Source organism: Rattus norvegicus, chromosome 8 (assembly GCF_036323735.1).
Source record: "Rattus norvegicus strain BN/NHsdMcwi chromosome 8, GRCr8, whole genome shotgun sequence".
Taxonomy (NCBI): Eukaryota; Metazoa; Chordata; class Mammalia; order Rodentia; family Muridae; genus Rattus; species Rattus norvegicus.
In genome coordinates, this window is record NC_086026.1 from 82,028,615 (window position 1) to 82,051,211 (window position 22,597).

At 43.2% G+C, this 22,597-nt stretch overlaps 2 protein-coding genes across 2 annotated transcripts in view; one reads left to right on the top strand and one right to left on the bottom strand.

The window, feature by feature from the left end:
* Window positions 1–972: 972 nt before the first annotated feature.
* Window positions 973–21,662, top strand: Mns1 (meiosis-specific nuclear structural 1). Its single transcript, NM_001007752.1, has 10 exons — window positions 973–1,106; window positions 1,695–1,916; window positions 8,127–8,254; window positions 9,254–9,356; window positions 11,658–11,887; window positions 12,340–12,556; window positions 12,641–12,748; window positions 15,673–15,930; window positions 19,716–19,841; window positions 21,394–21,662. The coding sequence occupies exons 1-10, from the start codon at window positions 1,104–1,106 to the stop codon at window positions 21,493–21,495; spliced, it is 1,497 nt and encodes a 498-aa protein (NP_001007753.1). The 5' UTR covers window positions 973–1,103; the 3' UTR covers window positions 21,496–21,662.
* Tex9 (testis expressed 9) overlaps window positions 20,580–22,597 on the bottom strand; it is a 45,420-nt gene continuing 43,402 nt past the window's right edge. Inside the window, exon 13 of the mRNA XM_039082505.2 lies at window positions 20,580–20,719. The gene's annotated coding sequence lies outside the window, so the exon portion shown is untranslated. The remainder of the gene's footprint in view (window positions 20,720–22,597) is intronic.

Genomic DNA, 22,597 nt, shown 5'->3' on the forward strand with positions numbered 1-22,597 from the left:
TGTGTAACGGTAATATGACGTACGTTACAAAAAGACAGAGAAAAAGATTGTTTCACCCTGAAGAAATAGTTTGATGTCTACTAATTTAAATAGTATACAATGCATCCATGCATCAGGAGGTTACATGATAGTCCATAACACATAATTTTGTTTTTACATATTAGTTAAAATTTAAAATTACATGCACATAACCCACATTCTTAGTAGCGTTCCAAGGGATTCTTAGTTGCATCCTGATTCCAAGGATGTTTTGCATTGTATGTTCCCCACAGTCAGTCTCATATATGATATAATGACCAATTTTTTTAATTGAAAAAATTTTCTGCTCACTCATTTTATTATTACTGCTAATTGATATAGGAGGGCCTAGACCACAGTGGGTGATGTCATCCCTCGGCAGGTGGGCCAGACTGCTAGAAGGGTCACTGGTCCTGGCCTGGAGAGCACTGGGATTGGAGGTGGGCAGCCACACCCGTTCCGTTTTTTACGTGTTCTCCATTCTAACCCTGGTCTCTTGGGGTTTCTCAAAATCACCATGTGCTTTCAGTAGCTCCGCTAGCGATCCAGTCGCTTCTGTTCCAGGTAAGTAAATAGGTCTCGAATTCTCAAAATATATCATCTCTAAAAGGAGTGTATCAGGGCTGGGGCAGGAGCCCAGATGCTTTTTCGGAGGGCCTGAGTTTAGGGCCCAGCACCCACGTTGGACAGCTTGCTACCACCTGAGGATGCTCGAGGGAGCACCCTCCCTCAGTCCACTGCCGTGACAAGTCCGAGCTTATTGGGGTCCCTTGAGGCTTCAGCTGGGCTCCGGCCTCTCCCTAGGACGTAGCGTCCGAACTTCGCGCTTTTGGCTTGGTCCTATTGAAGAAGCGCTCCTGCCTAGCAACGAAGACTCTCCGTGCTGATTGGACACTGCGCCAGCCAATAGGAGGGTGCGTCCTGCTTGGGCGGGAGGCGCATTTTGGCGGTTGCCGGGACACAGCATAAACACTCAAGACCCAAGCGTGTATAGGGTTCGGCTGTGGTTGCTGTTCGGGGAAAACGCGTTTGCAACTGAGGCAGAGACTCTTCTTGCCGGAGGAGGAGGTTTAAAGCCAGCCAGGATGGTGAGCAGCTCGGAGGCCGGGGAGGGGTCGGTCAGGGACCTTCAAACTGCATGTTTGTTTATTTACAGTCTAGTGCTCTCTACCTTTGAAATATAATTTGAAGTGCGTAATTCAGAGGTCAGTGAGAAACTTTGGTTTGCTTTCTAGAAGATTCTGGATTTTCTGAGGAACGTTCCAGGCATTTCTGCACCTTTCCCCTTGTTACTGAAGTAGATAGATTTTTAAATCTGCTGTGTTGTGGGTGAGGGAAGTGGCAGCTGTCTGGTGGTGGTAAGGCTGCTGCTGCAGACATCCCTTTTGCCCTCAGTGGTGCTGTTGAATTTTAATTTACCTTTTCCTGCTTCCACTACAAAGTAGGGAATATTAGTAGTACTCACTTAATCAGCACGCCGTTATGTTTGCTTTATCACATTTAAATTTTAATTAGTATATCCTGAGCTTAGGAGAGGGGTTCAGACTGTTGCCTGTTTTTTTTTTTTTTTTTTTTTTTTTTACATTGTTTATTATAGGGATTTTCAGCCGAATATTTTGAAAGAAGAGATCGTGGAATATTGAATTATGTGTTAATTCCCTTTCCCTGCACTGTAGGCGAACAAAAAGAGAGCGATGAGCTTTAGTGAAAAGCATCAGCAGTTAGTAGATGAAAACTTCCGCAAATCATTGCACGTACAAGTCTTGAATAAGTTAGAGAGGCAAGCCAAGAACCAAGTCGTGCAAAATGAAAATGATGAGAGAGTCGAACGCCAGAGATTCCTCAGAGTGCTGCAGAACGAGCAGTTTGAGCTGGACATGGAGGAAGCCGTCCAAAAGGTAAGTTTCAGGGTTCCTCGTATAGTTTTCTTCTTTTGGAAAGTTTGAAAGGTGACTGCCAGCCCTGCCTGGAGCTGAAGAAGCACAGAAAACTGCAAACTGACTGGATCCTTTGGAGTCCTTGTTGTTGTAGCTGAAGAACTTGGTGTCAGTTGGTAGATTGTATGCTCTACGTGTCTTATCACCTAGGACGAGCAAATCCGAAGACTTTAGAATAGCATTTGATAAGAATAAGCAATCTCGTTTTTAAACATAAACGTGAAGTCCATAATTGTTAACGTCACAGTGTGGTTTATGTGAGTACAACTGTGCTGCCTTCTTTAAGTTTCTAATAAGAAATTTAAGTATCTCTTTCTAAAATTTCATGACATTAAACATAGACATTATTAAGTGGTAGGAGATGAACTTATTGTAAGGTATACATTTATTCATACTTTAATTTTTGAAGAATTCAGGTATCGAATACGTGTGTTTGCATCCTGATATGCTGGCTAATCTATCATGGGTATTTCTAAATATTTTTAGGAGATTGTAGTGTGAAAAGAATGCCCCTATTTTGTTGTGTTCTGAGCACCAGCACGCGGTATGTCTGGTATTTTGAGGGTGGATCTGGAAATAGCAAAAGAAAGGCTTAAAGTGGTCTGGCTTCCTTCTGCCCTAAGCTCCCGTAGCTTCGTCCTGACCCGTTAGCTCTGAGCAAGCAAATCCTGGCCCTTCCATCTTTCTTATGTTGTCTTTAAGGAAACTCCCATAAGACCCCAACTCTGCCTAGCAACCGTTGCTTTATCTGATGAGGCAGGGATGTTTTCTTTCCAGGGCTGTTCTTATGTCAGCTTCTCAGGGTAGACGCCTTGAAGCAAAAGTGTGCACTATGTCGAGATCTGCCTTAACTAGGGTTGGCTTCTTTTAGTCAGAACCAGGCAAGGTTCATACAACGTATGTAGTTGTTAGGGCCCAGGCTCTGTTGATATGAACTTCATCCATCTTCCGTTAACTTCACGTGTTTAACCTAATGGAGATGTCAGGCCTGCTGTCTTGTAGACAGGTGTACATTTTGTATCCATCAGTTTGGTTTCTTTGGTGTTCACCTTTATCTTTTCCGTATTCTGGAAGGGCGGTTAACCAGAAGATGTGATCAGATTGCAGTTCAGCTCGTTCTCTCTCTGCATGTTTTGGGTTACTTTAAAGTTTTGTCCTCTTTGATCTTTTTAATTTTCACTTTAAAAGTATGTCTTTATGAGGCTGGAGCGATGGCTCATGGGTTAATAGCACTGGTTACTCTTGCAGAGGACCCAGGTTCAGTTCTCAGCACCCATGGGGCAGCTCACAACTGCCTGCAACTCCCATTCCAGGGGTGACCATACCCTCTTCTGGTCTTTGTGGGCACTAGGCACATGCGTGGTGCATATACATGAACGCAGGAGTAACACCGATACACATAAAAACAAGTACTTTTTTAAAAGAAATCATGAGCTATCTTTATGAAATCAGACCTCTATACATGTATAATTGCATTGTTTTCCTGTCAGGACTGGGAATTGAGCCTAGGCCTTCACGCTTGCAAAACAACCACTCTGTCCCTGAACTATAGCCCTAGCCTCTATTATTTGCTTTCTTAAGAAAAAATTTCAGGGGGCTGGAGAGATGGCTCAGTGGTAAGAGCACTGACTGCTCTTCCAGAGGTCCTGAGTTCAATTCCCAGCAAGCACATGGGGGCTCACAACCATCTGTAATGGGTCTGATGTCCTCTTCTGGTGTGTCTGAAGACAGCTATAGTGTACTTATATATAATAAATAAATAAATCTTTTTTTTAAAAAAAGAAATCTCTCTCTCTCTCTCTCTCTCTCTCTCTCTCTCTCTCGCTTATTGAGGTCAGAGGACCATTTTCAGGAGTACGTCTCTTCCTCCTGTCAGGCGGGTCCTGGGGATTGAACACAAGTCTTGGCACACTTGCCTTCCCACCCCTTGCCCCCAGTCATCTTATCACGAGCCTAGTGTTTCTTAGATCCTCAGATCATTCTGTCCTTGGCCAGCGGTACTCCTATGTTGCTTCTGTGCTCTTTTAACAAAACAACCTCTGATCTTTGATATCTTTCTTGCCTTCTGCCAGAACAAAGGATATTCCAGTGGCTGATGTTATGTGTTGGCTTGACTGGGCCCTGAGCTGACCTTTCCTGTTTTCAGATAAGAGCCACATTAAGTCAGTAGGTTGAGTAAGCGGTTTGTCCTCCCTAATGAGGGAGGGCCTCACCCTGCCAGCTGAAGGCTTGATAGAACAGAGAGGCTAATTCTTCCCGCCAGACCCCTTCAAGATGAGCCATCTGCTTCAGGGCTTTTTTTTTTTTTTTTTTTTTTTTTTTTTTTTTTTTTTTTTTTTGACAAGGAGTACAGTATTTCATCTACTGGGTCTCAAACATAAGACTCAGAGTAGAACGACATGGTTGGCTCTTAGCTCCTCGGCTTCCCCTGCAGCTGCCGGGACTTGCAGCTCCCTCGTTCCTTCCTGCAGGCAGCCAGCTGACCCAGGGCTCATCTTGGCAGGTCTTGTGCGAAACCTGTTGTGCCAAAGTCAGAGTGGTCATTATTCCCAGGTTGTCATAACCTAAGGCCTTTTGGTGAACAGACCTGGGAAATATGCACATCACCGCTTTTTTATTTTGAGGCAAGATGGGATTGGTGAAAGAGACAGAAAACTGTGTAGAGCCTCCATGAATCTCTCGCCTGGCTTCTTATGCCTGAGTCTTACATAGAAGATGAAAACTGTGAAATTATCACCACAGAGAAATTCACCTTCCTACTATTCTGCTGACTGAACTTCGGGATGTACTAAATACGTGGTTTTCCTGTTTGCTTTTGGTCTTTCCTTATGTTCTTGCTCTAGCCTAAGGTAACAAGTTGCCTGTAGTGTCATGTGTCCTCGGTTCCTCCAGTTTCGCTCTTCCAGTCTGAGAGTTCCTTCCTGGCAGTTGTGGAAAGTGCAGTTTGGTGTCAGCTTTCTGACGTGTGATTCATTACTACAAACTTAACAGCAGCTTGCAGCAACTCCTGCTTGTTCACCGCGGCTGGGTCGGAAACACAGGCGTGCTGGCCTCTCGGCTGCATGTGTTCCGGCCCGAGTCAAGGTCCTTTTTAGAAGCTCTTGGCAGTTCACCCGGTAGATGTCACATGGGGACCTCCTGCCCCACAGGTCACACATGGAGCTTGCTTCCCTGGAGCTCAGCTGCTTGTCATGCTAGGGCTCCTGACTGGGCTGGTCCCATCCAGGGTGTGCCCCTTCACACAGCTGACTGCAAACCTCCCTGCCCTGTGCACGTGTGGAACCAGGAGACGGACAGTGTCAACTAAGAGTTTGTGTTTGGAATCCTATCTTCTTAAAGATTTTTTTAAATTTGTATTTTATTTTTTATTTTTATGGATTATTTCCTTTTTATTGCCAAGTAGTAGTCTCTAGTGTGGATGGATGTACCACACTATACTTGACCCTCTAACTCAAGAGGAATTTCCAATACTGGATATTATAAATAAATTTGATGTAGATATTTAAATACAGATTTTTAAATAAATGTGTTTAATTTTTCTGAGAGAATATATTGTTTTATTGTGTAGTAATTGTAAGTCAGCTTTATGACAAACCACTAGGTTGATTTCCAGTGTTTCTCCTAGTTTATACTCCCACCCGGCAATAAATATATATATATATACACACACACACACACACACACACACACACACACACACACATATATATGGTACAGTTCCTCACTATTTGGTGTCACCAGAGTGTCTGGGTGGGTGTGTGTGTGTGTGTGTGTGTGTGTGTGTGTGTGTGTGTGTATGTTCCAGTATTATGCTGTGATGTCCCAGTGTAATTTTAATTTGCTTTTTTGTTGTTTTTTATTTGTTTGCTTGTTTTTCAAGACAGGGTTTCTTTGTGTAGCCCTGGCTGTTCTGGAACTCACTCTGTAGACCAGGCTGGCCTTGAACTCAGTGATTCACCTGTCTCTGCTTCCTGAGTGCTGGGGGGTGTACCACCTCCACTTGGCCTTTAGCTTGCTTTTAAAAAAGATTTATTTTTATTAATTGTGTGTAGATTGTGTCTGCATGTGGACATGTTCATGCGAATGCAGGCCTCAGAGACTGTGGACCTCTGGGATCTGGAGTAACAGGTAGTGGTGAGCCAATGGAGGTAGATGCTGGGACAAGCTCAGGTCCATCTCTCTGGCTCTTAATCTGCATTTCTTGATGACTAATGATGGTGAACATTTCCCATGTGTTATTTTTGTTTATTTCTTTACTTTTGAGACAATCTTACTATGTAGCCCTGGTCCGGAACTCATGAGACCGAGCTATGCTGGTCAGATGTCTGACGGTTTTCTTGCTTGGCCTCCTGTATTCTAGGCCTACACTACCACCATGCACTCCCTAACTCAGAAAGGAATGAAGCCTCCAGCTCTGCCCACCATTTTACAGAAAGCATAAGAGAGGCTAGTCCACGGAATTCCTGAGAGAGGAGCCAAGGAACGGGATACACAGTAGGATTGTTTTATCTCAGTTTGATACAAGCTGGCATCATTTAGGAAGAGGGACCTCAATTGAGAAAGTGGCCCAGAATGGCCTGTGCTATATTTTCTTGATTTATGGTTGATGTGGGTGGGTCCAGCTCTCTGTGGTCAGTATCATCCATGGCTGGTGGTCCTGGATTTTATGAGAAAGCAGGCTGAGCAAGCCAGGAAGGGCACCTTGTTCCTTGTTCTCTGCATCAGCTCCTGCCTCCATATTCCTGCTGTAACTCACTTTCATCATGGACTGTGATTTGGAACTGTAAGCTGGAATGCTCTCTCCTTCCCAAGTTGCTTTGGTTATATGTTTTACCATAGCAAAGAAATCCTACTGTAGACAGGCTATAATTATGAATCATTGGCTTAAAGGAGAAAAAGTGTGTGTGTGTGTGTGTGTGTGTGTGTGTGTGTGTGTGTGTGTGTGTGTGTATTGCAGAGTGACTAATATATAAAATAAAGGAGACTTGAAAAAGATAATTAGATACAATGTTATGGATCTTGTTTGTTTTTGAAAAAGCATCTTTGAAACATTTGGGAAATGAATGTGGGCAAGACCTTAGACCTCACTGACGAAATATTGCTAATTTATGGTGTGGTTATGAAAAAGAAATTCTTGTCATGACGAACCAAACCAAGCGGTCTCCATGGTGGGCAGCATTATCCCAGGCTGTTTTTATTTTGTCTTTTTTTTTTTTTTCTTTTTTTCGGAGCTGTGGACTGAACCCAGGCAAGCTAGGCAAGCGCTCTACCACTGAGCTAAATGCCCAACCTCCCAAAGCTGTCTTTATTACCTGGTTTTAAGCTGTGTTTACCTGTATGTGTATAAGTGCACTGTGTGCATGTCTCATCGTGTGCTGGGTCAGATGGAGCTTAAGAGTGTCAGAAGCAGACAGCTGTGGGCCACCATGTGAGTGCGGGAACTAAACCTGGGTCCTCGGCAAGAGCAGCCAGTGCCCTTAATCTCTGAGCATCTCTCCAGCCCCCTAGGATTTGATTGATGCCGATCCTTACACCAACCATTGGACTGAAGTCCGTGACCCCTGTGGTTGAATTAGGGGAAGAATGGAAGACGCAGAAGAGGAGGGCGACCCCACAGGAAGACCAGCAGTCTCAACCCGGACCCCTGGGAGCTCCCAGACACTTAGCCACCAGCCAGGCAGCATACAGGAGCTGGTCCAAGGCCACAACACATGTACAGCAGAGGATGCCTGGCTGGCCTCAGTGGGAGAAGATGTATCTAATCCTGGAGAGACTTGAGACCTCAGGGAGGGGAGAGGCCTGGAGGTGGGGGAGCATCCTCTCAGAGACAAAGGGGAAGAGGAATGGGATGAGGAACTGTGGGAGGGAGTATGGTGGTAACAGCTGGATTATAAATAAATAAAGTAATAATTTTAAGTAAGAGTAGAGAGAAATTACAAAATATTGATAAATTTTGAAGAGTATATAGGTATATTAATATTCTTCATGGTATTGGTACTATTTACCTTTTTCTGTAAAAGTATTAAGTGTATGTCTTGAAATATGTTTTTATTTTGAAGTAAACAATTGACTATTGCTGTCAAAGCAGTCAGTTTGCTGTTGTAGAGCACAAGCCACTCTGACAGGGTCTGATCTGGGAACATAGTTAATAAAGCTTCACTTGGTCTTCAGGCAGAAGAGAACAAGAGGATGAGAGATCGGCAGCTTGAGCAGGAAGAGAGACTTGCAAACGAACTGGCCAGGCTGAAGCACGAGAGTCTGAAGGATGAGAAGATGAGGCAGCAAGTGAGAGAGAACAGGTATCATGGTTTCTGCCGCCTGCATGTGTGGTCACCCTCAGCCCTGAACACGAGACTCTGTAGATCAGTGCACTTACAGTGCAGTTTTCCTGGAAATACAACAGTAGCTTAAAGATACTCATTTAAACTCTCATCGTGTGCTGGGGATTGAACCCAGGGCCTCACACACTCTAGGCAAGGACTCTGCCAAAGTCACAGCCTCAACCCACAGAAATAGTCAGAAAGTCAGCTGCAGTAGCAGAAGGAAGTGTTTGTCAGTAGTGAAGACTAAGGGTTGGTCCCTACTTGTCTTAAGGATACATTTTAAAAGATTATGAATTATAAAAACAGACTTATGAAATCCTACAATACTTGGCTTTTGTTTTTTGTTTGAGCTGGGGTTTCACTGTGTAGCCAAGGATGGCTTGAAACTCCCTGTGTAGAGCAGGCTAGCCTCAAACTCAGAGATCCACCTGCTTCTGCTTCCCAGGTTCTGGTTTCTAGGGCGTGTCCCTCCATTCCTATCCCTGCCATAAGTTTCTTAATGGTGCTTTGATTGAATTACTTAAAGCCAGCTATGTCTTACTGTCAGCCATGACTTAGGGGCACCAGAACTGGAGATAGTTTCCAGAGATTTACTAAGCCTTTATGAAGACAACCAAAGATGGAGACGATTTCTCTAAGATAGAATAATCTGTGGTAGGCAAAATAGTTTAATACTAACCTGCTGCCAAGCTTGAAGGCCTGTGTTTGATCTCAGACCCACTGGGTGGAGAACAGGACTTCCACAAGTTTAAGTAAATAAAAGTAAAGGAAGATTAAACTAGAGAAGAGTAATCCTTTCTCAAGCATAAGGCTTGAGGGCTAAGCTTTACAATGTCCATTAAATGAGGTGAGTTAACTGTGGACTTGACGGTTCCAGTTGTTGTACCTTCTTTGAGTAAATAAGAATTTACCGAACGTTCTGTGAAACTAAATTCTTTTATTGTCCTTTAGTTTAAAGTTGCGTTTCCCCCACAGTATTGAGCTCAGAGAATTGGAGCAGAAACTGAAAGCGGCTTACATGAACAAAGAGAGAGCAGCCCAGATTGTTGAGAAGGACGTCATCAAGTACGAGCAAATGGTAACGCGGACTCTGGTCTCTGCAGTCCTTTGAGCTTTGTTAGGGACTAGGCAGGCCAGGTTCTGAGAGCAGCCGCCCCTGTGAAGAACCTGCTTGGCCAGTTCCCCAAACCATAATGTTTAGACCCTAAGGTGATTTCCACTGTGTCTGCTGGAACACTGAAGCCCTCGGGCCCAGGTAACTCCCGCATCCACTGTTCCTGAGCCTACTCCATGACAAGCTAACTAGACAAACTGTCTGCATGCTCTCCACTGTTTACTTATGAGTATGTATAGCCTGGCAGTGTACACAGAGCTTTCCTGTTCAATCCACACCCTTTCCCTGGGCTCTCCGTCCATCTCATTTTCTAACTCGTATTCGGTAGTAACCTCTTTCCCCTGGGTTTGTGTAACTCTTGAGGGGAAGGTTGGTCCCAGGGTGAAGTTTCAGGAGCTGCGCCAGCAGCAGTGCCATGCACTGTGAAAATAAGGTTTGCTAAGTTAACACATAAAACTAAGGTGCATGGCATCTTAGCCATCACCTTGCTCATTCACACAGAGAAGCCAAACAGTTACATATGAATGTATGGTTATACATGTAGGTTATGGATACTAACAAACATTTATACACATAGTATTATAGACATAGTAACAACAATATTTAACCAGTGTGGTACAGTTGAGAGCTCATAAGAATAGGCACAGGCTACTCTAGGAGATTCTAACACAGTGGTTCTCAGCCTTTCTAATGCTGCAACCCTTTAATACAGCTCCTTGTGTTGTGATGACCCCCAACCATAAGATTCTTCCATTACTTTATAACTGTAATTTTACTACTGCTACGATGTAAATGTTAATGCACTGTTAATATAAATGTCTGATATTTAGGACGTCTGATATACCACCCTGAGAAAAGGTCGCTGGACTACCCTGAAAGGGAATCACAACGCACAGGTTGAGAACCACTGTCGTAGAACACACTGCTAACAGCAACAGCCTAAGGAAGATGGGGAGACTGAACTGTACAGTCCCGTTTGTCCAGTGATAGCATAGAACATAATGTACAGTTTGTCTGTTCTGGGTTTGCAGTTTTGATTACTCTGATAGATGAGGCCACTGGAGACATTGACTCCAGAAATTGCTACTGTCTTCTAGATCAATCAAAATTGACTCACGAAGTTAGAGCCATACTCCTAGGACTTGACGTAAATAGAGGATATCTATGTACTCATTAGGTTTGCTTTGTTTTGTGTGTGCGTGTTTGCTTGCCTGTCTACATGCACCACATGCATGCAGTGCTCATATGGCCGGAAGAGGGAATTGGGCCTGCAATGGTAGTGAGACCCAGGTATGTGAAGTGCTGTTACAGACTGAGCTCTCTCCAGCCTTAGCTAGTTTTCTTATTTATAAAGTTAGAGCATTGCGCTTCTGTAAGTCTGTGGGATCTATGTACATTTTGTGTTATCATACGTATTATTCTAGAAGAACATAATACAGCATGAGCAAAGGTAAGAGAACTTGTGGTTAACCTGATAACCAGCCATGCATGATACCATGAGCTTTAGGAATGACTGCATTTGTCTTCCAGTCTGCTCCCTCTTTTTCTTTGCTGCTAACTGTTCCTGCCGTTGAGATGCAGTCACAACAGATAAGGGTAGTTTCCAACATTGCTCCAGTGTTTAAGCTTACTCAGTTTTGAACGTGCTGAAATGAAGCATGGGCCTCTGAGCTTAGAGAAAGGCTGTCGTCTGTAACTCGGGGTGGCACTTGATGAATGAAACTGAAAACGAGAGAGAGCAGCCACAGTGATGTGTGTGACCTTTTCAGTGGAAATCACCACACTGGGACTAATAAATAACAGAGAAGGGCGTGTGGGAGCAAAGAGCTGCACTGGGTGAACTGGAGAGTGGCTCAGGGTCCTTGGAAAACGATGGGCAGGAGGGCATTCAACAGCAGCTGATCAACAGTGCTTTAGAAACAGACACTCTGGCGATCAACTTGCAGAGGAAGCAACGGTTTGGTGACTGAAGTAGTTAAAAACAAAATACTTAAACCTTTACTTTGTATTTTCTGAATGTGGATTTTATTATCCTTGCCAGGCGTTGTCCTAAGAGCTTCTAGAAAGAGTAGGAACACAGGTGCACCCCTTTAGGATCTGACTCCTCATCCACACCCTCCAGCTTACAAAGACTAACTCTTGCCTCCTGCTTAATAGATAGAGAATATTTACATAGCAGATTTCTGAGAGTCCAACTGTTTATAGTGCTTTAATAAACTGTGTCCACTCCTGAACATGGAAGGGTCAATTTTGTTTCAATGCTAGAAACGTGATGCGGAGATAGAAAGAATCATGATGGAGGAGCACAAGAGGCTACTGAAGGAAGAGAATGTCAAGCAAGAGAAGCGGGACAAGGAGAGGGCCCAGTACTACGTGGACCTGGAGAAGCAGCTTGAAGATCAAGAGAGGAGGAAGCAGGAGGCGTATGAGCAGCTGCTGAAGGAAAAACTCATGATAGATGAAATTGTCAGAAAGATCTACGAGGAGGATCAACTGTAAGTCCACCCGAGGACAAAGCCCACTGAGCCGCCCACCCCCGGTGTGTGCTCGCTCAGTGTGAGCTCTGTCATGACTTGTACAGCTCTTCCTTACCTTGGTCAGCATGACTAGTAATAGGTGATCTGAAAGACAGTAGATGTGTAGGTTGTGAATGACCTGAAACATCTCATGTGTGTTCTGTAGTCTCATCTCTCAGAACACGTTTTCTGTTGGCTTTCCTTGGCATACAGCTTAAGTACAGAATGCTGTATGACTTCTGTGGACAGACTGCCACCTTTCTGAAATGAGATGCTTGAAAGGTCACCCTTAGAAGAGAGCCCAGCAGTGTTCCTGGAAAGTCCACACGAGAAAGTGTGTTGTACTTGTGAATCAACAGACTCCGAACAGCTTATTTTTCATTATTTTATTATTTCTGTAACTATAAACCATTCTCCTGATTGCTTTTTAGGGAAAGACAGCAAAAATTAGAAAAAAGGAATGCAATTCAGAAGTACATTAAAGAATTCCAGAGGGCACAAGACCTCTGGAGACAGAAGAAGCGCGAGGAGATGGAGGAAGAGAACAGGAAAATCTTAGAGTTTGCAAAAATACAGGAGCAAAGAGAAGGGGAGCGGATGGCCAGAGTCCAAGAGAGCGAGGAAAAGAGGGTCCAGCGGCAGAATTTGGTATAAAAGATCACTTTTTAAAGAGTGCTGAATTCCTGAACAGTGGCCCAGTCCGGGGTTTCTAAACATGTGTTTTATTAACAGCTGATCCAGAAGCTGGAGGAAACACTGCGGCAGCGTGACGACCTAGAGCGAGTGAGGCAGGAGCTGTACCTGGAGGAGTACGCCGAGTTCATCAAACTGAAAATGAAAGTGAGTCTCCAACGGGAGGGGTGCTGAGGGAAGGATAGACTTGAGGTGAAGCTGCAGGAGGACAGCACAGTTACTCAGCCACGGTGGTGACTGCACTGTGTGTGAACAACATCAGCATTGCTTGGAAGACTTAAGTCCTCCAACTTGACAAAAACAGAGCGTCTGAAGGGCATGATGCAGCTGGGTCAGTCACAGTCCACACGGCTTAAATGAGCGCATGTGCAAGCTCAAACAAGATGGAGGACACAGTTCAGCTGCCAAGCAGACGGGAGTGTGTATGTTAATGAGGCAAAGTCAACTTTGGGACAGGGAAGTTTGTAGTCAAATTCATCCAGGAACATGCCATAATCCTAAGGATGTGATAAAGGAGATGCTCCTCTATCATTAATAATCCCCAGGAATAGTACTCTGCCTAATGACAGCCGGGACAGCTGACGCAGCCGATGGTAAAGAGACTCCACCCAGCAAACAGCAGCACAGTACAGATCCCATCCATCCACACAATACACACAGACCGGCTCCTAGAACACAAAGTAACCTCTATAAATTCACAAGATTTTAAGTCATTTCAAATGTTTTCTCACTACAGTAAAGAATCCATAATAAAAATGACTATACGGTCCTTAAGTGTACCACAATGAAACCATGTATTTCTAATAAGCAATGAGCAAAAGAAAGATACTTCAAATTGAATGATAATAATTTTTAAAATATGTGGGACACAGGAGAGGTTAGTGGAAAGTATTATCTTTACAGTTTTAGAAAGGAATAGTTAAAAGCTATGATCTTGTGTTTACACGTGTAATTCTAATAATGAAAGTAATGAATGTAATTCTAGTAATGAAAATAGCCTTCATGCCCATCAGCTGATGGGTATGTAAACAAGATACAGCATGTGAGCCTTTAATGGTACTAAGAAGTACTTGAGAATGCTCTGTGAATGGATGACGCAAATGGAACTTTGTGAGGTCAGCTGCTTTCCCAAGGCAGCCATCTCTGGAAATGCATTCCCTTTGTCCTTTGGAGACAGCTGTGGGGCACATTTGTGAGAGCTTAGCTTAACTGTGCTGGCAGCTTCTCCACAGTCGGTGGAGAGCTCTGGCAGCAGGAATCAGACCTCTCTAACCACCCCTCACCAACTGGGAAATCACTGATGGGTGATCGCTCCTTCTGTCCTTCCTAGGGAAGGTCCTGAGACACAGCTTCAGTGAGCACAGTGTAACCGTCTTCCCAGCATGCCCTGGGCTGACTTTTCTTTTTTCCTGCTATTTCTGCTACATTCTGTTCCTTACTGCTGTCTCTATACTACAATACCTATCTGTACACATGTCCTTGTTTAAGGCTGTGATACTGGCAGACTCTAGAAAGTTACTGGGGTCAGAGTGACTGTACAGCAAATGATTTGAAGGTTTCAAGACCATGGAACAGGTTTTGGAACTCAAGAAAGGGCAGGAAATGTGGTAACCTACAGTGCTAGTAACTAGTGTATTCTTTATGCAGACCCAGCAGAGGGTGTGTGGACATTTTTACAGTAAAAACATTTCCCTCTTCCCTCTTTTTTTTTTTTTTGCAAGATGTCTTCACTGTTGAATAAAAATTTTGAATAGGTGGTAGATTCCCAGTATTGCATATGTGCAGATAGATAGATGGATGGATGGATGGATGGATAGATAGATGATAGATGGATAGATAGATGATAGATAGATGATAGATAGATAGATAGATAGATAGATAGATAGATAGATTTAGTACTATATAAAGCACATTACTCTGTGCAGATGTCATAAACTCAAGAGGCATTCAGACTAAAATGTCACAAACGAAACTGTTCTTCAAGCCCTGATGTCTGTATAATTACTTGGCAAGTAAGTACAGAGTATGCAGTATAAACCATCGTGTGCCCAGACATAAAACTATGTGTTTAAGGGGCCCAACTGCTCTCAGGAGGGCTGAGTAGGGCGCATGCACATGGAGTGGAGAGAAGGCTGGTTCAACTGCTGGGATGTTAGGTGCGCGTGGGCACTGGCTCCCAGGGCTGGCGCTGGGACTGGGCCAGGATGATTAGATGAGAGAATGGGAGTGAATGTGCGTAGTTCCAGGTGAGCAGATGGATGACAGAACAAGAACGGCAAGCTGCAATTAGTAGAATCTAGCTGTTAGGAATGTGGATGCTTACTATAAAAGTTTTTACATTTTTTTGTATATGTGTTTAGAAAATAAAAGCTTACAGAAGAGGAATTTAGTTGTGCTCAGTACATTTCTATTTTTCTGAAAAACTTCTAACTTCGTTACTAGATGGCTGATTTTCTTTTTAAAACTATGTTGCAGTTTTGGGAGTGTTTTGTTTGTCTTGCTTTGAGAATTATTGGAGAGTTGGAAACTAGAATGGGTACATGCAGCTTTGATGTCACAAGGTGAAGAAGTTGGTGTGGACAGATGACAGGATTGTCCTTGGTTCAAGATCAGTAAACTTGGGTGTGTGCAAAGGCTTTCATGGTAGCTCCTTTCAAGGTAGTTACATGTCAATTCTGAAGCTAGAAACCGGATGGCACCTGTATAGAACTTAAATTTTATAATCGATGAGCACCATGTTACAGAAGCAATAACTAAGAGCACTTGCTGCTCTTGGAGAGGGCCAAGGACCTCTGACTCCAACTCCAGGGCATCCCGAAGCCTCTTCCGGCCTCAGTGCACAGCTGGGCCAGCGGGTGGGCTGGGGTGTACCATGAAAAGGCTTGATTCCATAGTTATTCTGCAGCGTCCCCAAATTCTGCCTTATTATTTGTCTTGTTTCCTGAGACAGCATCTCACTGTAGCCCAGGCTGTCCTCAAGCTCCTGCTCCTCCTCCTGGCTCCCTCTAGCTTAGATTGCCCTCCCATGAAAATGCAGGGACACACTTAATCCTGGCTTCATCACTGTGCAGGAAGAAGTGGAGCAGCGACTCAGGAAGCAGAGGGACAGGAAGCAAGACTTTAAAGACCAAATGGCACTGAGGGAAGTATTACTACAGGCTGCAAAAGAGGAGGAAGAGGCCTTTAAGAAGGCCATGCTGGCCAAGTTTGCTGAAGATGACCGCATAGAACTCATGAATGCCCAGAAACAACGGATGAAGCAGCTGGAACACAAACGAGCTGTGGAGAAACTCATCGAAGAACGGCGTAACCAGTTCCTTGCAGACAAAGTAAGGAAAGCGCTGGGTTCTTTGGTTATTTTCATTAAACAGCAACCAGCTCATGTGTTCATCAGTAAATGTGCGTGTGTGCGTGCGTGCATGTGTGTGTGTGTGTGTGTGTGTGTGTGTGTGTGTGTGTGTGTGTGTGTGTGTAGCAAAGGACAACCTCACATTGCTCCTCTCCTTCAGTTTAAGGGAGGGTCCATGTAGTTCCCCTGCACTTGTCCTGGAGTCTGGCCAGCCTGTAGCTCTTAGGGATTCTTTTATTGCTGTCTCCCATTTTGTCAAAACCTGGAATTAGACACTCAACTTCACCTGTGTTCTGACAATAGGAACTCAGGTCCTCATGGTTGTGTGCCAAGCACTTTATCCACTGAACCATCTCCCCAGGCCCTGAAAACTGTTTGTGTCATACGACATTAGGAATTTGTTTACTAGTCATCTGAGCTATACATTTACTGAGTGGTCATTTATTAAAGCATCTAGATACTGATTATTGAGACTTTTATGTGCTGGACTTAAGAACTAACATCTGTGAATTTAGTCTTGGTTGAGAAGAATATAAAAGTAAGTTATAAATATATTTTGTGTGTGATACGGGTGTGGCAACATTGGTATAACAGAGAGGAATTACACATCATGATACCTTTGACTATTAAGGTGGATTTTTTCCCTGAAGAAAAGTCACTGGAGAATTAAGGAACGTGCAGGTTAAGTTTGGCGCGGACGGTTCAAGTGCACCATTGAGAATAGATGTAAAAGGGGTGAGCCTGGAGCTAGGAGGCCAGTGAGCCATGCACTGAATCTCAGTGATAGGAGGTGACATTTGCAAATGGGGAAGGGGCTTCACAGACGCCAACCATGCAGAATTGATGACACCAGGGACCATTTAAATCTGAAGAGGCAAGGACTTAGGGCAGCTACTAATTACAAATATAGTTACCACATTCTTCAGGGAGCAAGCCATGTCCCGAAGAGGACGTCCAGGGGAAAGTAGCTTTCGAAGGAATATGTATTTGTTCACATTGATTTTTGTGGCCAGAAGAGAAGGTTGATTGTTGGAAATGTTGCCAGGTGGTATGGCAGACGCCTTTAATCCAAACACTCAGGAGGCAGAGGCAGGCAGACCTCAGAGATCGAGGCCAGCTTTGGCTACGCAGAGAAACCCCATCTAATAAGAAAAAAAAGTTGGACAGGGAACCAGCCTGTGAGTTTGACATACTGACATATTTATGTTTCATTGATAAACTGAAAGAATCATCAAGTGATCTGTGTCACTGAAAGGGTATTTTAAAGAACCCAATACAGTCTTGTGTGAAAGCTCTAAAAAAATGAAAACTCTACATGTGGTGAGAGCCAGCCTCTAAGAGGGCATGTCAGTACCGTAAGTAATGTAAGTAAATAGCCTCTGAGAGGGCATGTCAGTACTGTAAGTAATGTAAGCAGCGTTCCTAGCTTTTACAGGCCACAAACAGCAACAGTAGGAGACATCAGATGAATTTGATTATTTTTCACAAAAAGTAAATGAGACTGTATGATTTTTTTTACCCTAACATATAAGGTAGAAGAAGGAAGGAATAAAAATATTTCAGAGGTTTCAAGTATGACTCAGGAGCACATGTATGGTTACATGTTACAGTGAAGCTTAGGCTGGTTTTGCTTGTTTGATATTTTTATTTGTTTAGTTGGTTTGGTTTTCATTCATTTATTCGTTTTTTGTTTATTTATGTACTTACTTATTTTTGAGAAGTGCTTACCCAGAATTAAGCAGCCCAAGAGACTTAACTGAGATCTCAGTGTTAATGTGAGAAAGCATCAGGAGTCTAGGATTGAGTCTTGGAGAACATTATGGTTTGAGATGAGGAGAATAAACAAAAACATGTTAGGAAAAAGAAAGTGTATAAATGGTATAATCACAGAAGACCAAGAGGCCAGCAGGCCCTCCTGCACCCTGACATTTCAACCTGGTCCCCTTGTAACTGCTCAGTCTGCAATCAGTGAATTTTATAAATCTCATACCATTTCACACTTAAACCTCAGTGAGCTCTTAAACAGATCAAAGCCTCAATTGCTTAGGCCTCGTGTTAAGTCTTGGCTTGAATCTAGCCTTTAAGGGAGATAATGATCTATAAAGTACAATTTGCCTGACATATGGTAAGTCTTTTCAAATGCTGAGCTAATGAAGGCAGTAACTGTTAAAGAATATAGGAAATTAAAGAGGGTTTGAATTTGCCTGTATGGCCTAAGAACTAACTCTCCTGTAGAAGGGTAGGGCCAGTGGACTATCTAGGGATTATAGAGCTGATCAGAACACTCAGAGAAAAGCCAGCAAGACATGCAAACTGCCTAGAAATACATGGCTCGCATGTTTTAGATTTTAATGGTAAACACTCCCAGTATGAAAAGTAGACTTAGATGTCAGTGTTATAAGACAACAGTTTTGTTTTGGCCCAGGGGCAAATATGGATGCCTTAATAGAACTTGATCATTCATGACATTGTATAGCCTGAAAAGCACTGAACTGCCCTTTTATATGTTAGAGGCCTAAGTAGCTGTCTATAATCCTGTCCACCTCTAAGAATGTGTATGGTTTAAACAAATTCCTAAAAACTTTCTTACTACCAGTTTATTTGGGCCTTGTCCCATACCTTTCTAAACCAGTCAACCTAACTTACAGTGGAATTATGTGAAGTGGGAATAAACACTTAGTGTGGGGAAAACTCTGTGTTATGCCCAGATTAGAGACATTACATCATCTCATTAAATCACAGTATGTAGGGCTGGGTTGCTGCTCTGTGTTTTCTTACCCAGCCTGTGTGAGACTCCAGGTCCCACTTCTGCAGATCCTACGCAGGAGTCTGGTTTGGTTAAAGGTTTCTGCATCCTGTGGCCCCAACACTATGTAGACGACATCACATGTGCATTCCATAGCTCCAAGTAGCCACAAAATTCTCCAGAAGTGACTAGAGCTCTTTGCTGGGACTCTGATGTCTACATTAGGCTCCACTTAGGCCTTTAAAGATGCACTTGGACAAATGTATCTTTAGATAACCCTGTTCTGTTTTATGCATTACGATTTTTTTCTTGTCCTACACTATCAACTGTTTTGGCTATTTGGGTACTGGGTATATTATGGTGGGAACTCCATAAATGTTCGCTGAACTTATTAGGAAATTGCTCATTTGAATACATTTTTTCTTGAGATTGAAGATTTTTCTAAAAAAATATGTTCTCTAAACTTCCTTTCATAGGGCTAAGTACTCAGTGGTCGAGTACATACCTAGCAGGTGCAGGGCCATGGGTTCAAACATCAGTATCACAAAATAAAGGAAAAAATGGGGGTTGGGGATTTGGCTCAGTGGTAGAGCGCTTGCCTAGGAAGCGCAAGGTCCTGGGTTCGGTCCCCAGCCCCGAAAAAAAAAAAGATAAAGGAAAAAATGTAGGCAGGATATAACTTGTTCTTAAAAGGTTCAAGAGAACAGGTATGTATATTTATATGTGTAAAGCTATACACTATGGACTGGAGAGGTGGCTCAGCAGTTAAGAGAATCAACTGCTCTTCCAGAGGTCCTGAGTTCAATTCCCAGCACCGACATGGTGGTGCACGACCATCGGGAATGGGATCTGATGCCCTCTTCTTGTGTGTCACTGAAGACAGTGACAGTGTACTCACATACACTATTATCTTCTAAACTTATAATTAACCCATCAGTCTTATCTTTAGCTTTTATTTGTAAGCTTCATAAGAGATTAATGTGATTTGTGACAGTTAAGACTTTTTATTTCATTTTCAGCAACGTGAGCTGGAGGAATTGCAGCTACAACAAAGACGGCAGGGCTGCATCAATGAGATTATTGAAGAAGAGAGACTGAGACTCCTCAAAGAACATGCCTCAAAGTTACTAGGCTATCTCCCCAAAGTAAGTGACATTTACCTTAGTGTGTGAACTTCGTGCTTAACAATACTGGAAAAAATAAGCACAGCACTGAAGTGAGCTTCTAGAATGTCGGAGGGCGATTTCATGTGATTTCATGATGTTGACGAAGCATTGGAATTCTGGCAGTGTTGAGCACCATGGTCCTTTTTAAATACCTCTACCGGGAGAGCTGGCCCTGGAACATTATTAGTGATCTGAGCTAGAGTTACTTGTTTACTTTTTGAGACAAGGTCTAGCCCAGGCTGGCCTGGAACTCCCTATGAAACTGAGGGTGACCTTGAACGTTTGGTCTCCTTGCTTCTCCTGAGGTGGGACTACAGGCTTGTGTTACTTTGCCAAGCTTGTGTGGTGCTGGGAAATCTAACCTAGAGCCTTGATACTCAAGTGTTCTATGGACTGAGCTACGTGTCCAGCCGGGGCTAGCACTTTTGAGGCTCTTTGTTCTCCTTGTTGCATGGGAAATCAGAGAGCACAGCACCCTAGAGCAAATGTAAAAGGAGAAACGTGAAGGTGAGAAACACGAAGCCTTGTCATTGGTGACACACATGCTTGACGCGAAGCTGAGACCTGCTCTGTAGGAGACTGACTGTAAGTAGGTTCTAGGCAGCCTCAACTTTTGAGAATTACTCCAATAGGCAATGAATTTTCATGTATCTGAGATACATTGCGATTGCTAATAATTAGCTTCCTTGTTTATACAAACATGGAGAGTCATAAGGCCACAGTCCTTCATTTCTTTTCTTTTTTTCTTTTCCTTGTTTATACAAACATGGAGATTCATAAGGCCACAGTCCTTCAAATATATGAGTCATGTTGCTTGAGGTCTTTATTGACTATGCAGAATCAAGTGTGTTCAGTCCCTAACCAATGAAAGGGAAAGAAAAATTATTAAAAGTTTCTAGCCATAGGTATTACAGTCTAATTAGGTAGATTTAAATGTATACGATAGCCCGATGCCAAAATCCACCCGTGACTGGTATATTTAATAAAACAGACTATGAATGCTGAGAGGGTCTTTGGATTTCAGCATTTGAGTGGAGAAAATACTTCTGGAGGGCAGCCAGGACCTATTTGAGTTAAATTCAGTGTCCCAAAATGAGCCACAAGCTGAGGCAGAAACAATGTGTCCACAGTAACCTAACCCAGATCAGCCTCTTCACCCTTACTTCCCTTGTATAGGACAGCTCCTTAGACCAGGGTAGAATAGAGCAGGCTCAGAGCTCCATGCCTTCCAGGCAATGGTGGCAGTCACAGTTGTAGTTAGAGCACAAGGCACAACAGATCGCTAGAACAATTTTCTACTCTGAAGTTGACTAATCAGAAAATGGGAGAAGCTCAAGAATATTCAGGATATACTTGAAGCTGCCATAGTCTCTGGAAAGTACTGATATTTCAAAATTAAGTTTCTATAACCTGTTGAACAGATCTCATTATCTTGGCAAACTTCATTAGTGGCATATCCGTGGTTAGCCCTCAGAGAGTTCAGTGACGTACTCTTATGTTCAGAAGTAACCAACAAGATGCTCTTTTGTAGGGAGTGTTTAAAAAAGAAGACGATGTGGACATGCTTGGTGAAGAGTTCAGGAAAGCATATCAGAAAAAGAGTGAAGTCTGTGAAGAGAAGGGGTCTTCATAGCAAGATTGGGCGAAACCTGGAGTTTTCAGATGCTGCCACTAGATGTCAGCACAACTGCTGTTTCCAGTTGGTGACAGTAGGCCCTGGTCTACTGTCTATTTGCATGTTCTAAAACATCTCATATTTCATCATTTATACTTAGACAGATTAAACAATTGGTACGTTAACTGAGAATTAGTCACTTTTATTCACTATGCATCCTAGGATACCATCTTGTCACACACAGCACAGAACCACACAGGCCAAACACAGAAGCTAACCATTCAGTGTGTCCAGTACTACTGTCCAGAGATTCTCCCTGTACTCATCCTCCAGACAGCGCAGATGTGTCTTCAACACACAAGCTTTCTAAAATGCATATATTCCTGACAACAGGATGACTTTTATCATCCTGAGAAACCCCCACACCGTGGGTTTTCTAAGATGTGTGTGTACTCACTACATTCCCACCATTAGCTCTTAACGATCCCCTTTTCTCCACAGCCTTCCAAACATTTGTTTTCTTCTAATTTTTTAAAGGCTTATTTTTATTTTGTGTATATGGACATTTGTCTGCATGTTCGTATGTGTAACACATATGTGCAGTGCCTGAGGCCAGAAGGAGGGCATCAGATCTCTGGAATTGGACAGCTGCCGTGTGGATATAGAGGATCTACAGGATTATGTTCATGTATCTTTCCAGTCCCCACCTCATATGTACATTATATATGAGATTGCATTTATATATGTGTATGTGTGTGTTTGTACATGTGTGTACATGTATGCTATTTTAATTTTGCTGAGGTGTATTCTCAGTGTGGTTTCACTTATTACCCTGACAGTGATATTTTAACAATTTTTCACATATTTATTGGTTGGTTGTACGTCTTCAAGAAATGTCTATTTAGGTCTTTGTGTGTTGACTGTCCTCTCTCTCCGTGCCGAGTTCATTCATGGTTAGTTTTCTGTATTTTTTGGTGTTTGGTTGGTTGGTTTTTGGTTTTTAAGATAGGATTTCTCTCTGTAGCCCTGGCTGTCCTGAAACTCCCAAAACTCTTCCTGCCTCTGCCTTCCAAATCCTGGGATTACAGGCGTGCACATTTTTACACCTATTCCGTATTCT

Excerpts from the sequence above, each read along its gene's own strand:
- Mns1 (NM_001007752.1), top strand. Across the intron at positions 12,749-15,672 it reads TCATCAAACTGAAAATGAAA|GAAGAAGTGGAGCAGCGACT; the intron begins GTGAGTCTCCAA and ends ATCACTGTGCAG. Across the intron at positions 19,842-21,393 it reads TACTAGGCTATCTCCCCAAA|GGAGTGTTTAAAAAAGAAGA; the intron begins GTAAGTGACATT and ends GCTCTTTTGTAG.